Consider the following 13,966-nt stretch of genomic DNA (forward strand, 5'->3'; position numbering starts at 1 on the left):
CCGATGTTGAGAATTGCAGGGTTGACATTGAAGCTCCTACGGCCTCCCAAGAACCTCCTGTGGTTGTTGATCCTCCCCCTCCTCGTTACCCTGCACGTGTTCGTAAGTCCACTCAATTGCCAGATTTTGTTTACTCCACTTACTCTACTTCCTTTGTTTCTTTTCTCACTTCCATACATAATTTGTCTGAGCCATCTTCCTATAAAGAGGCTATTCTTGATCCTCTTTGGCAGCAGGCCATGACTGAGGAGCTTTCTGCCTTGCACAAAACAAATACTTGGGACCTGGTACCTCTTCCACCAGGAAAACATGCTATTGGATCTCGGTGGGTATACAAAATTAAAACCAAGTCTGATGGGTCAGTTGAGCGTTATAAAGCTCGTCTTGTTGCTAAAGGATTCTCACAACAATATGGTATGGATTATGAAGAAACATTTGCTCCAGTTGCCAAGATGACTACCATTCGTACTCTTATTGCAGTTGCATCTGTTCGTCAGTGGGATATTTTTCAGATGGATGTCAAAAATGCGTTCTTAAATGGTGATCTTCATGAGGAGGTTTACATGGTACCTCCATCAGGTGTTTCTCATAATCCAGGGGAGGTGTGTAAGTTAAAGAGGTCTCTTTATGGTCTCAAACAAGCTCCACGGGCTTGGTTTGAGAAATTTTCCAATGTGATTACATCTCTTGGCTTCCATTCTAGTAATCACGACTCTGCTTTATTTCTAAAGGTTACTTCTCATGGTCGTATCATACTCTCTTTATATGTTGATGACATGATTATCACAGGAGATGATGTTGATGGGATTGCAGAGTTAAAATTACGGTTAGCACAACAGTTTGAGATGAAGGATTTAGGTCCTCTCCGCTATTTCTTGGGGATTGAAGTTGCTTATTCTCCTAGAGGTTATCTTCTTTCTCAATCTAAGTATATTGCCAACATTCTTGAGCAAGCTCGTCTCTCTGATACTCGAGCAGTTGACACCCCTCTTGAGGTTAATGCAAAATATGTCTCCTCCGATGGTGTTCCTTTATCTGATCCCACTCTATATCGTACGTTGGTTGGCAACTTGGTGTATCTCACCATTACTAGACCTGATATTGCTTATGCTGTACATATTGTCAGTCAATTTGTTGTCTCTCCTACTACAGTGCATTGGGCAGCTGTTCTTCGCATTCTTCGATATCTTCGAGGCACTCAATTTCAGGGTCTTCTCTTTCCCTCATCCTCTTCCTTGGAGCTGCATGCTTACTCTGATGCTGATTGGGCTGGTGACCCTACTGATCGTAAGTCTACCACAGGGTTTTGCATTTTCCTAGGAGACTCTCTTATCTCTTGGAAGAGCAAGAAGCAAGACATTGTCTCCCGTTCCTCTACAGAAGCTGAGTATCGTGCCATGGCTTCTTCCACTGCAGAGATAGTTTGGTTACGTTGGCTACTTTCTGATATGGGTGTTTCTCTCTCTGGACCCACTCCTATGTACTGTGATAACAAGAGTGCCATTCAAATTGCCCATAACTCAGTTTTCCATGAGCGCACAAAGCACATTGAGATTGATTGTCATCTCACACGCCATCATCTTCAACATGGCACCATTACTTTGCCCTTTGTTTCCTCCTCTATGCAGATTGCAGATTTGTTCACAAAATCACATTCAGTTAAACGCTTTCGTTTTCTAACTAACAAACTCTCGATGCTTCCTATTAATGCATCATGAGTTTGAGGGGGAATGTTAGATAATATTAGATAGATAGGGGTAGTTTTGTCATTTGTCATGTTATTTTTCAGTATATATATTTCCCTATGCTATGTATTATTGATTCGATAATTACATCTTTAATAAAACCCTAGCCGTTTCTTTATCTTTTCTATGGTTTTCTGTTTATGTTAATTTTTTTTTAAAAAAATATCGTTTAATAATTGATTAGTAAGCTTTATTTATACTTGTTTAGTTAGTTTATCTTGTGTGATGTGGTGGATCTTGATAAGTCTTACGTGACAAAGAAGGTCAAGAAATAAGTCAAGAAGCAGGCTGATATGGTAAGTTATAGGGTCAATAGTCAACCTTAGGTGGATTGGCTCGGTTATTCTGATCTCGATCATCTCGATTACCTGATCTTCGTCTCGGCCCTTCCGACCTCGACCATCTCGGTCGCTCGGTCTTCGTCTCAACTCTCTCGACTTCGACCATCTTGGTCACTCAATCCTCATCTCAGTCCTCCCAGCTTCGACCATCTCGGTTACTCGATCCTCATCTTGACCCTCCCGACCTTAACCATTTCAGTCACTCGATCTTCGTCTCGACCCTTTCGACCTTGACCATTTCAGTTACTCGGTTCTCATCTCGGCTCTTCCGACCTCAACCATCTCGATCACTCAGTCCTTGCCTCGGCCAGTTCGACATCGACTTGGTCTCTCTCCTTCTCGACCATTCCTATCCCAGAAGATGTCAAAAGCTCTCAAGTGTACGAGGCCTGCCAAAAGATCAGTGCGGTTACGAGGTTATCAGACCTGATCCCTTATATCATCTCGTGTCTGTGCCTATGACCAAAATGTAAGAATATTCAGCACTGTCGAGCCATAGGGCAGTTATGAGGTTACTATATGCTATATGTAAGACCACTTAACAATAATTGGCAGAACTTGTCCTCTTATTACAACAGGAATCTGCCCCCATGCCAACGTCGAGATTCTTTCTGGTAAGTATATAATCTCTTTTGCATGTACGAATACTCTCTCTCTCTTTCGATTTTCAGCAACCTCATGTACTACTTCTTCCTCCCTCTACTGATTTGAGCATCGAAGTGGTCTGTCGGGAATCCCCAGCACCCTGCTAATCCGATCGCTCAGCTTTTCTCCAAGTCCCTTTGCCGACGGGAGCAATAGTGCGTGAGGTGGTATATTATTAATTGATGATTTGACTGTCTATGACATCCGACCGGAACATTGTGCGTATCAAAATGAATACAAATAATATTAAGTTAATTACTCATAAATATTTAAGTAAACAAGAAACTCAAGGATCAAAATGGAAAGCTCCAAATAATTTTTATAAAAAATACAAATACAATATTCAAATAAATAAAAAAGGTCCACCTTCCGATCACATCTCCCAATGTCCATTAAAATTAAATTATCAATTGAAAAATCAATTTGCTCTCCATCTTTGACCTCCCACCTCACCAATCGCCATCCTTATAAGCCTTCCCCTCCCTTCTTCCCTCCTTCACACAACGCCACAACGCACAGCAACAACAAATAAACTTCTTGAATTGCGATTAGAATTCTTCAGAAGAAGGAGAAGGAGATCGATCGATCGGATGGGGAACAGTTTGGGAGGGAAGAAGAAGAAGATCGCCAAGGTGATGAAGGTGGACGGCACCACCATAAGGATAAAGCCACCGGCGCACGCCGTCTCCTTGCTCAGGGACCACCCGGGCTACACCCTCCTCGACTCCGACGAGGTAAAGCGCCTGGGCGTCCGCGCGCCGCCGCTCGACCCGGAGGCGCCGCTGCTCCCCGGGAAGCTCTACTTCCTGGTGGAGCTCCCCCGCGTGCCGAGCCACCGCACGCCGCGCCGCGCCTGGTCGGGCGCGCTCCAGGTCAGCGCCAAGGAGAGGCTGGAGAGCCTCCGCCTCACCCGCCGCTCCTTGTCGGACCTCTCGCTCCCCGCCGGATCCGGCGGGCAGTCGCCTATCGCCGCGGCGGAGGAGACCAAGGACGGCGGGCTCCGGCTGAAGATGAGGCTGCCGAAGGCGGAGGTGGAGAAGCTGATGCTGGAGAGCAAGGACGCCGCCGACGCCGCTAGGAGGATCATGCAGCTGTGCGCCGCCAAAGAAAGCGCGGCCCCGACGCCCTCCTCGTCGGTCATGTCGTCGCCGGAGCCGGCGACTCCGACGCTCCGGAATCCCCGCACCCCTCGCACTCCACGCACGGAGGTAATTAGAAACCTCAAAATGCTGATAATTTCATGCCTTTTTTTTCAATATTTTCAGAAAAAAAAAAACACACACAATTCGATTCGAATGATCAAACTACGATACAATTTAGATTAAAAAAATATAGAATTTAGAAGCTTCCTCGTGAATTCCACAAATTAAATGAATGAAGTGTGGAAAAAGTAAAGTTTGCCCGTGATTAAAGCTGCGTGTGAAAGTCAAAGGAGGCAGCTTTAATAGTAATACTCCGTGTTAGATGCAATAACAACAAGTTCTTACATGAATGTGGACGCGTGGAAAATGTCAACGAGTCTCTTAAAATAGTCAACGATCCCCACGCTGTGCATTTAATCCTAGTTCTTGACGCCGTTTCAACGCAATTCCCTTTTTATTATTATTAATTATTATTTGTCTTTAATTAATTTGTGTTTTGCAGAAGAGGACGAGGTTCGTGGCGTTGCCGGACGAGATAATCGCATGATGCACGGTGGTGTTTCGGCAAATCGTTAAGCTGCGATTAGTGGGTAATGATTAGGTAATTAGGGTATTTAATCTGTACAATTATTTGGAGAAAAAAATGAATTAAATGAAGAAATTAATTACGTACGGGAGAAGATGGAAGATGAGAAGCTGCTGGGGAGCTTCCGATTCCCCCCACGAGGAATTAATTAATATAATGTGCTGTAAAATTTGTTGTTGCCTGTGCTTGTCGTAGTTAGATGGTGCTTTACTACACTCAACTGGATTGTTTGGTTGATTTGATGCTTCTTGTTACCGAAAATCAATTAATGTTAATTAATTGATCAAAATTATATGTTATGGGGAAAAAATATTCATTTTATTTATTATTAATATTTGTTTGGGGAAAAATATATTGAACAGGAATGTGAATGCACTGTGAACTCCAGCTGGATATTAATGAGTCGATTTCTATATATCATATATTTTCATTCTCATTTATTATATTAATTTTTATTTTAATCTCATATTTATCATCATCAGAGTATTTTCATCTAAAGGATCGGATATTTATTAGAGATTTAATCCACCCATATAACAATCCTCCATACTTTAAATTTTTTTTATTTTATTCTTGTATTTTTAAATATTATACACGTCTAAAATAAACTAAAATACTTTCTTACTTCATAAATTTGAATTTATTTCGTCAGATTTTTTTAAACTACAATTTAACTATTAATTAAAAAGTAAGTATATTAATATTTGTTTAAAAAGGAATTACGTGGCCGCTGATATTTTTGGGGGCAAAACTAAAAAAATGAAACAGTCGAGGGTCACCATGAATATTTTCCCGATCTGCGGCCGGATTACACTGTATCATTGTCTTCGCGTCCCCCTTTCTCTGGCACAGAACATCGATCGAACACAATGGAGGCGGACGGAGCGGGAGGCGAAAATCCGCGCACTCCCCCAAACCTCACTCTTCCCCCTCACATCAAACCCTTCTCCTTCCGATCCGCCCTTCTCCGGTGGTTCCCAGTGGCTCGCCAACTCTAGCTTCACCTTCGACGTCTCCTCCCTCGTCGAAAGCGGCGCCAGGGATGCCCTTCGCGAGGAGTCGCCCTACCCGGACTCGGACGACGAGGTCCCCGCAGCGGCGCGGCCTCCTCCGACATCCTACGACCTCGTGCCGTCCTCGCCGTCGGCTTCTTCCTCGGACGAGCGGCGCTTGAAACGTAAGGCGAGGAGGAAGAAGAGGAAGAGGGAAAGAGAGAGGTTAGATGATGGTGCTCCGAGGAAGTCAGCGGTTCGAGCGTGGTCTGGATCGGTCACGAAGCCCGTAAAGGATTACTATTTCGATGCTGAAGGTGACAAGGACAATTTGGCTTTTGGATCCCTTTACAGGTCCACTACTTCTCTACAAAGCTTCGTTTTTTTTTTTACTTCTGCTTAAATCCATCCTTTGCCCGATGGTGTTTCTCAACTGCCATTCTGACGCTAACTTCATTGGCAAATGGATGCTCCTAATGCCAAAATGTTAACTGCAATGCCCTTTAGTTAGATACGGATATGGCATCATTATGTTTTAAAATCTGAAATGGCCACGTTTTGATTTGATGGTGGAATCAGTTCTAGAAGATTTGAATGTGGTTCTGTTATTCATTTTATATGCTAACTTCTCCCTAGACTAACATTTCAGTAGGTATTGCTTGACATGGATAAAGCATACCATTCCAACAGGTGACCGATACAGAGATCTGATCATACAGAGGAGATACTTCTCTTGCTCATGCTGCTGGAAATCAGCTTTGTACGGCTCGTATTGTGTGATATATGCATTTGTCCATAGGCTAGCAGGCATTGGACCCATCTATTGCTATTCTAAAAGGAGAGAGTAATGCTACAAAGTTTTATCAGATGCTCAAGTTTTGCATCAAATTGCTAACTTAAATTCTTCTCGACAATCATGTTAATTTTACTTTTATAGCAGACAAGGTCCTCCCAGGAAATCTTCAATGAATTATATATGATTTAAGTATTCATCCTTGTTTCAATTTAGTCCTATGGCCAGACACTTCCAGCAAATAAATAGTTTTTTTTTTTGCAAATTTATTTTATTAAATTTAGATCTGGATCCAATCTACTTGGATTTTCCTAATCATATTTAGCTGCTCATAAAGCTGTCATTATATAAACTACAAACTCTTTCCTATCTTCCTCTGAGTTAACTATGACTTGATGAAGGCAGTGCAAGAAAAACACTGGGGGTGATTTTCTATTGGTATATTTGAGAGTCTATGTAAAGTACAATACTATAATGGCAATAGGAGATCTGTGGTCTCTGAGTTACACTGTGAGTCTAGATAGTCTATGACATGTCAAGTTCATGAAACTCACACTTGTGGCACAATTCATTCTCTTGTATCTTAAGATTCTCAGTTTCCAGTGATAAATAAGTCTATTTACAACCATCCTTAATTCTCCAACAAACTAATGCCTTTATCAGGCGTTGTAATCAACATTCATTCTTTATTTCTTATTGTTTTATGTTGTTTAGTAATTCTTGATAGCCTTGATGGAATTACGTGATAAATAGTACTAAATCTTGGGAGACATGATTATGTCAAACTTATGGATGAATGATTTAAGCTTGTCTTACCTCATGTTGCTTCTAATTTAACCATGGGCATGTACATTTTGAAGTAGTTATTTTTATCGAAGAAGTCATAAGAATATAGTCAACCCTGTTTGATATGTTAGTCCTTTCTCTGTACTACTAAATCGTCAAATCATAAAATGAGTAGTTGAAGAGTCTCACTGAAACAATAGGGTCCAAACCTGCTTGTATTGAAAGTGTAATTGAAAAAAAGGAAATAGAGCACTACATGATTGTTTGAGGGAGAGTACAATCTGACCATTGCTCTATCCTCCATTCTCTCTATACCTTTTTTTTCACTAATTCAATTTGTTTATCTCTTTCCTAACCTCTTATCCTTTGCCTCTGATCAACTGCTAACTTACTGGAACCACTTATTGTCACATTCAATGTAAATTTGATTGGCCCTATATAGTATTTTAAGTTCATCACAGTGACATTTTAGTGGGATGGGCCAGAAGCCAAAACTTAACAATTCTCTCCTCTTGACTATTCTAATGATTCAATAGCAAATATTTATCATCTCCTAACTTGGTCCTTTAATTGCTATTTCCTTTAGCTTATTCTGCCATCTTGTTCATTGATGTTCAAATCAACTGGCAATGAGGAATATATTTAAAATTTTTTTGGCAAATCTCTCTTTTTGCAGAATATTTTTCTAAAATATAATTATGTTAAGAAGAAGCACTTGGCTGTTGTGTTACTATTAGTATTATTCCATTAAGGGGTAGCAAAAACAATTTAAATGTGTCTTATTTCAGTTGGCCATCTTCTAGTTCTCAACGTGCATTTTTCTTATTCTAACCATGCGTCTTTTTGCTGTTATATTTGTCTGGTTCGGTTTATGTATAAGGAAACAATTCAACTATATGGGCTTTTTCTTTCATTTCATTTCTGTATAATAAAAATTGCAGAATGGACATTGCTCGATATAAGACTCAGAATTATGGTGAATCCACTGGGACTAACTTTTGGGCATCATATCACTTGAGAACTTCAGCTCTGGGTATGGATAATGAGGGAGATAATGATGTTCTAGACAGCAAGCAAAAATCGCATGGACGCTATTATTCAGCCAAATTTACTATGATTGAAAGGCACAAGGATTTTAGGAATATTAAGTTTGTCAATAAGATATCTTCGGTGATGCCTGAAGATTTTCTTCCTTTGCCAGAGTCTCATTCTTCTACTGAACAAGGTCCTTCTGTAAATAATGAGCTTGAGGAGTCTTGGGAAGATGAAATGATTCGAAAAACAAGAGAGTTCAACAGAATCTCCAGGGATCATCCTAATGATGAAAAAGTTTGGCTATCCTTTGCTGAGTTTCAGGTATTTAGCTGCCTTCTCTTCCAGAATTCTTTGGCATTGAGATTCTAACTCATGATATCGAACAGGTAGTAATCCATCTAGGATGCATGAATTTAAGTATCCTATATTTTTCAATTCCTATTGCTCTGCTTTAAATTTAAGTATTGTTTTTTACATTTTGATTTGGCAGAAAAGTAAATTATCTCACAACCACTGCAGGATAAGGTTGCAAGCACTCTAACCAAAAAGGCAGCTCGATTGCAGATGCTCGAAAAGAAAGTTAGCATACTGGAGAAAGCAGTGGAGTTTAATCCAAATAGTGAGGAGCTATTACTTTGTCTTTTGAAGACTTATCTAAATAGGGATACCATTGATACCGCCATGGAAAAATGGGAGAAAATACTCATCCAGCATTCTGACAGTTGTAAATTGTGGAAAGAATTTCTACTTCTCTGTCAAGGAGACTTTTCTCAATTTAAGGTTTCTAAAATAAGGAAATCTTATGCTCATGCAATCCAAGCTTTATCTGCAGCTCTTGACAAACAACGTAGGCAGGTTCTATGTGTTCTCTTTCATTTTTTCCTTTTTTTTTTAAACAATATTTACATCTACCTATTGCTTTTTATGTTGCTATATATGTGTTCTATTCTAATGACCAGATTGTGGATTTTATGCATATGAAAAATATTTTCTTTCTGATTTACATGCAACATTGTTTGTTTCTGTCTCATGGTGACAACTGTTAGCAAAATTCAACCTTAAATATGTTGTGCTTTTATGGCTCAGCCATGCCTGCTGCACTGCATAAGTTACTTTAATGTTAAAACCAATAGGATCTCTCCATTCCTCTACTCACATAGGCTACCCAAATATCAATCTATTTATTATAGAAGAAATACTGTTTTGTATTCTTTCATAACATACTAATTCAAATCGAGAATCTCTTTATTAACTTATTGTTCGGAAGTTAATTATTATAAACAGAAAGTTTAAAGAGTAACTTATTGTTTGCAAGTTGACTATTGTAAACAAAAAGTCTAAAACATAGTTGAAGAAAGATATAGCACGATTTACCATAGCATGCCTCTTTCAATAAGTTTCTATAGGCTCATGCCCATTAATTGGTTTTTATAAATCACGACCTTAACTTTTTTCTTCCTATTTTACCTTGCAACATCAGAGACCATTCTAAAACATACTTTTCTTTCAAGTTGCTTGCCAAATCCACTTGCAGTGTGGTATGATTCTCATTTAAAGTAGGATTGTTTGAGTTCTTTAGTACCTAAAATGATCACTTTGGAGTCCCTCACATTTTAAGGGTGTGAAAAATATAAAGGTGCATAAATATAATAGGTGAACACCCATGCAAGCTGATTTGCATGTGTCTAACTTGCACATAATGACCTACATATTGATTTCCGATTCTGCTTGCAGCATGATCTCACTAAAGATCAGCTTTTTTGAGTTCTTTTACACCTGAAACTTTATTGTAAGATCAGCATGATCTCATTTAGATGAAATGTCAATGCAAGCCGATTTCAGAATCAGCTTGTATGGGTCTTAGCATAGAATGCCCACAATTTGTTCAAGCTGATTTCATCTTGTGGTGGTTTACTCAAAATCGACTTGTTTGAGTTCAGTTGCACTTAGAATGTTCATTTTGGGGCTCTCACTTCCTACTGAACCAATTGTCGAGGGGCTTGTTTAACCATGGTATGGTTTCACCTAAAGTCAGTTTGTTTGAGTTTTTTGGTGCCCAAAATGTTTACTTGGGAGTCCCTCACATTTAAAGGTGCATAAATGTAATAGATCAATGCCCATGCAAGTTGATTTGCATGAGTCTTACTGACACATAATGGCCTACATGTAGATTTCCAATTCTCCTTGCAACATGATTTCACTGAAAATTTTATTTTGGAATCTTTCAAATCCTAATGGTGTTTAAATATAGACGAATGCCAATACAAGCTGATTTAAGAATCAGCTTGTATGGGTCTTGGCCTAGAATGGTCCACAATTTGTTCAAGCTGATTTTATCTTGTGGCATTTTCGCTCAAAATTGACTTGTTTGAGTCCATTTGCACTTTGAATGATCATTTTGGGGCTCTCACATCCTAATGGGTTAATTGTCTAGGGGCATGATTCGGTGAAACCCAATTAGTGGGGTGTGATTTGGTAAAAACCAATTAGAAGGGGCATATTCTAGTAAATTGCCCAAGATACAACAAAAATAACAATATTTAACTATTACAAATTTTTGAGAATCAGGCAACCATCTAGATTATGCATTAGACTTGGACTTGTAAGCATATTCCCATCAACCCACCTGAAACATTGCCACATTTCAAGGAATGAAAATTTTCACAAATGATGACACCCTGATAAACACAACTAAATTAGATTGAAGAGGGATGAGATTTGTTCCAAATTTTGAGTTTATGCTAAAACTATCATGTAGTCTGTACTCTGTATCAATAATTTTATAAACCAAATTATAAAAGCCTAGGAGGCTAGGACTAGATTGGGTCCAGCATACCCTCTATAGGATATGTTGTAAGATAACAGATTAAACTGATAAATTTAGGAATGTGCTTCGCTCTTAAGATTATGGTGCTCATGCAGTTATATGGACGAGACAGAGTATCCATACATATCTGGATTTGTATCCATTATTGTTGCAATTTTATTATTTATGACATGAAACTAGGAAAATATGCTGAATTTTGTATTTCATGTGTATAACCTGATTAACCAAGCAAGACAACAAAGTAGACTCTTGGGATGCTAAAAGCTCCTCTTCCACCTCATCCTTTTCCATTTTTTCAGTCAAACTCCTCATTTCTTTCCATTTTTTTATTTTTTATTTTTTACGTTGATGCTAAAATTTAACTCAGGATGTTAATTTGCTTATTCATCATTGTTATTAGAAAGTTATATGTAATCACTTTTGCATACTTTGTGTTTGTAGTCATTTATGACTTCCCTTAGTATGTTCTATTTGTTGCAGGGATCTGCAAGTTTGCAGCCAGCTGATTCTTCTTTGGTTCAACTAGAACTTGGTCTGGTTGATATTTTTCTAAGCTACTGTAGGTTTGAGTGGCAAGTAGGTTACCAGGAATTAGCGACTGGTTTATTTCAAGCTGAAATTGAATACAGCTTGTTTTGCCCATCCTTAGCTCTCAGTTCAAATAGTAAGCAAAGGCTCTTTGAACACTTTTGGAAAAGCAATGCTGCCAGAGTTGGAGAAGATGGTGCATTGGGTTGGTCATCCTGGCTTGAAAAAGATGAGCAGACTAGGCAGAACATTACAGGGGTGGATACTGCCGTTCAGAATGAAGTTGGAGGCTGGACTGGTTGGTTTGAACTTTCATCAAAACATAATACCACAAGCAGAGAACCGGAAATACCAGCAGATCCAGATGTAGATGATACAGCAGCTGAAATGAACCTTGACTTTGAAGAGAACCTTGACTCTGAAGAGATTCCTCCAGGAGATGATGTTGAAACATTGCTAAAAAAACTTGGGATTGACATAGATGCTGAGCCAAATAATGAGGTCAAAGATTCAGAAACTTGGAATAGATGGTCAAAGGAGGAGTTGATAAGGGATGATGAGCAGTGGATGCCTGTTCGTGAAAATCCTGGTTGGTTCTGTTGATTTTTGGTTTCTATTGTCATCGATTGATGAACTTTGAGTGTTGCAAAATATGTCTTCTTTGCACTTTAATTTAACTTGTTCAGGTTTCTATGGGTAGATGAAACTGGAATGGTGGCTTCCCCTCATTCTAATGATAATTCAGGCAAGGATGATGGTGAACAACTTTCAAGAGTTATCCTCTTTGAAGATGTCTGTGATTACGTATTCTCTTTGTCCTCAAAGGAAGCACATCTGTCCTTAGTGTGTCAATTCATTGATTTCTATGGAGGCAAGATTTCTCAATGGTTAGTAGTCCTTGAATTATTATCTTTCATTCTAACTAGAACCAAGACCATGATGTTCATGAGGTTCCTTGATATTTTTTTGGTATTATTTTCTTTTCAAGCAATGATTTTCTTCCTACTTCCTTAATGGATGACATTTTTCTCATTATTTGTAAGGTGATCATTGTCATCATCCATAGATCTTATACCTCCATTGAGTTTTATGCAACGTTGTATCACTAGTGATACTCAAATTAATTAAATCAATTTTTGTTACAATAACTTGCTTTGTTTTCTGCCTCTTTCCTTTACACCTATTCTGACCTCAATTCACTTAACTGTAGAATTGTTGCTTGCTTAATTTTTTTATCTATGGAAGATACACATGACAACCTAATGCTCTAGAAACACTTTTCCTTTTATCATTAATGTTTTACTTGTTAATAATATTGCCATCAGCATTCCATTTCCTATTGCGTGCTTAATTCAAGATTTCTTATACTTTTCATAAGAATTTTATGTTCATCCATCTTACCTGTCATCATGATTTTTTTCTTATTATTAAGACTACATCTTATGAAATGCAGTTCTAGTTCTTCTTAAAACATTTAATTTCTAGAAATTTTCACTATAATTCAAGCTCCAAGTTTAATCTTTTTACACAATATTTGAAAGGTAAGATCCTTTGTTTCTTATCTTCATATTCCAGTTTGTCATAGTCCAAACTTGGGCTATGTTTACATCGGTTAGGTAATTTTGGTCCAACATATTTCATTCCTCTCAACCTCTATAGAACATTATGAATAGTGTAATGCTGTCCATGTAATGATAGATGGTGATAAAAAGTCAAAGCAACTTATGTAGTTAAAGATAGATTCCATTTGGAGGTAACATATTAAGCAGCTCTGTGATGGGAATCCATATATAGTCAAATAGGATATCTTTTGGTTGAATTAAGCACTGTTGTAAATGAATGGCTTCTTTCCTGAAGATATGAAAACACATGGCCATCCACATTTGACATGATACTTGAAGTACCAAAATGTGAGTCCAGCATATGGATCCATAATTGACGACTTTTATAGAATTATTAAATAATAACAACTTTTCAATCTCATAACACCAACAGATTCATATTGAGAAAGTTAGTCTCTTGACTCTTCATTGCAAAGAAATACATGAAGAGAAAGCAGTATGATTTGATCTAAATTATAGGATTACCCGACTGATTTGAAGATATTTAATGACAATCAAACTGCATCTTTTATGTATAGGAAGCATATAAAAGAGTAGAAGAAATAAAATGGATGCTGATTACCTAATCATATCGATCTAGGAAGCCATATACTTGGAAAACATTATTTTTTTCCCTCTTGAATGGGTTTAATCATCTACTGAAATAGCTAGAGGTGTCAAGTGGGGAACGTTGCCTAGGTCTAGCATGACTCAATCCTAGATGAGCCTAGCTTGACTTGACACGGAGAGGCTTGTGGCCTTGTGTTAGGTGTGAACTTTTGGGTCCATGCATCATTCTCAGTTTGACATGAAGACAACCTGTGTTAGGTCCGACACGAGTACAAGTTAGGCACAACCCATATGCCAAGCCAAGAATGACTAATAATAAGCCCACCATGACCCATGTTCTCTTTTGTTGAATTGACATGAAATTTAATATATTAC

General features: G+C 38.4%; 2 protein-coding genes across 2 annotated transcripts; both read left to right on the top strand.

The window, feature by feature from the left end:
• The first annotated feature begins 3,151 nt into the window (after positions 1 to 3,151).
• On the top strand, positions 3,152 to 4,784 carry LOC141817645 (uncharacterized protein At1g66480-like). Its single transcript, XM_074705288.1, has 2 exons — positions 3,152 to 3,939; positions 4,376 to 4,784. The coding sequence occupies exons 1-2, from the start codon at positions 3,322 to 3,324 to the stop codon at positions 4,418 to 4,420; spliced, it is 663 nt and encodes a 220-aa protein (XP_074561389.1). The 5' UTR covers positions 3,152 to 3,321; the 3' UTR covers positions 4,421 to 4,784.
• A 544-nt stretch (positions 4,785 to 5,328) lies between these two features.
• LOC141817644 (uncharacterized) lies at positions 5,329 to 12,307 on the top strand (the record flags this gene model as incomplete). Its single annotated transcript, XM_074705287.1, is given in 6 exon segments — positions 5,329 to 5,378; positions 5,380 to 5,805; positions 7,972 to 8,386; positions 8,585 to 8,920; positions 11,373 to 12,009; positions 12,121 to 12,307. Coding segments are annotated over 6 exon segments (2,051 nt in total), but the record flags the coding sequence as incomplete, so codon positions are not given.
• Positions 12,308 to 13,966: the final 1,659 nt, after the last annotated feature.

This window comes from Curcuma longa, unplaced genomic scaffold, assembly GCF_044706935.1.
Source record: "Curcuma longa cultivar G26 ecotype Majalengka, Jawa Barat unplaced genomic scaffold, ITB_CL_G26_1.1 contig_21385, whole genome shotgun sequence".
NCBI classification, from domain to species: domain Eukaryota; kingdom Viridiplantae; phylum Streptophyta; class Magnoliopsida; order Zingiberales; family Zingiberaceae; genus Curcuma; species Curcuma longa.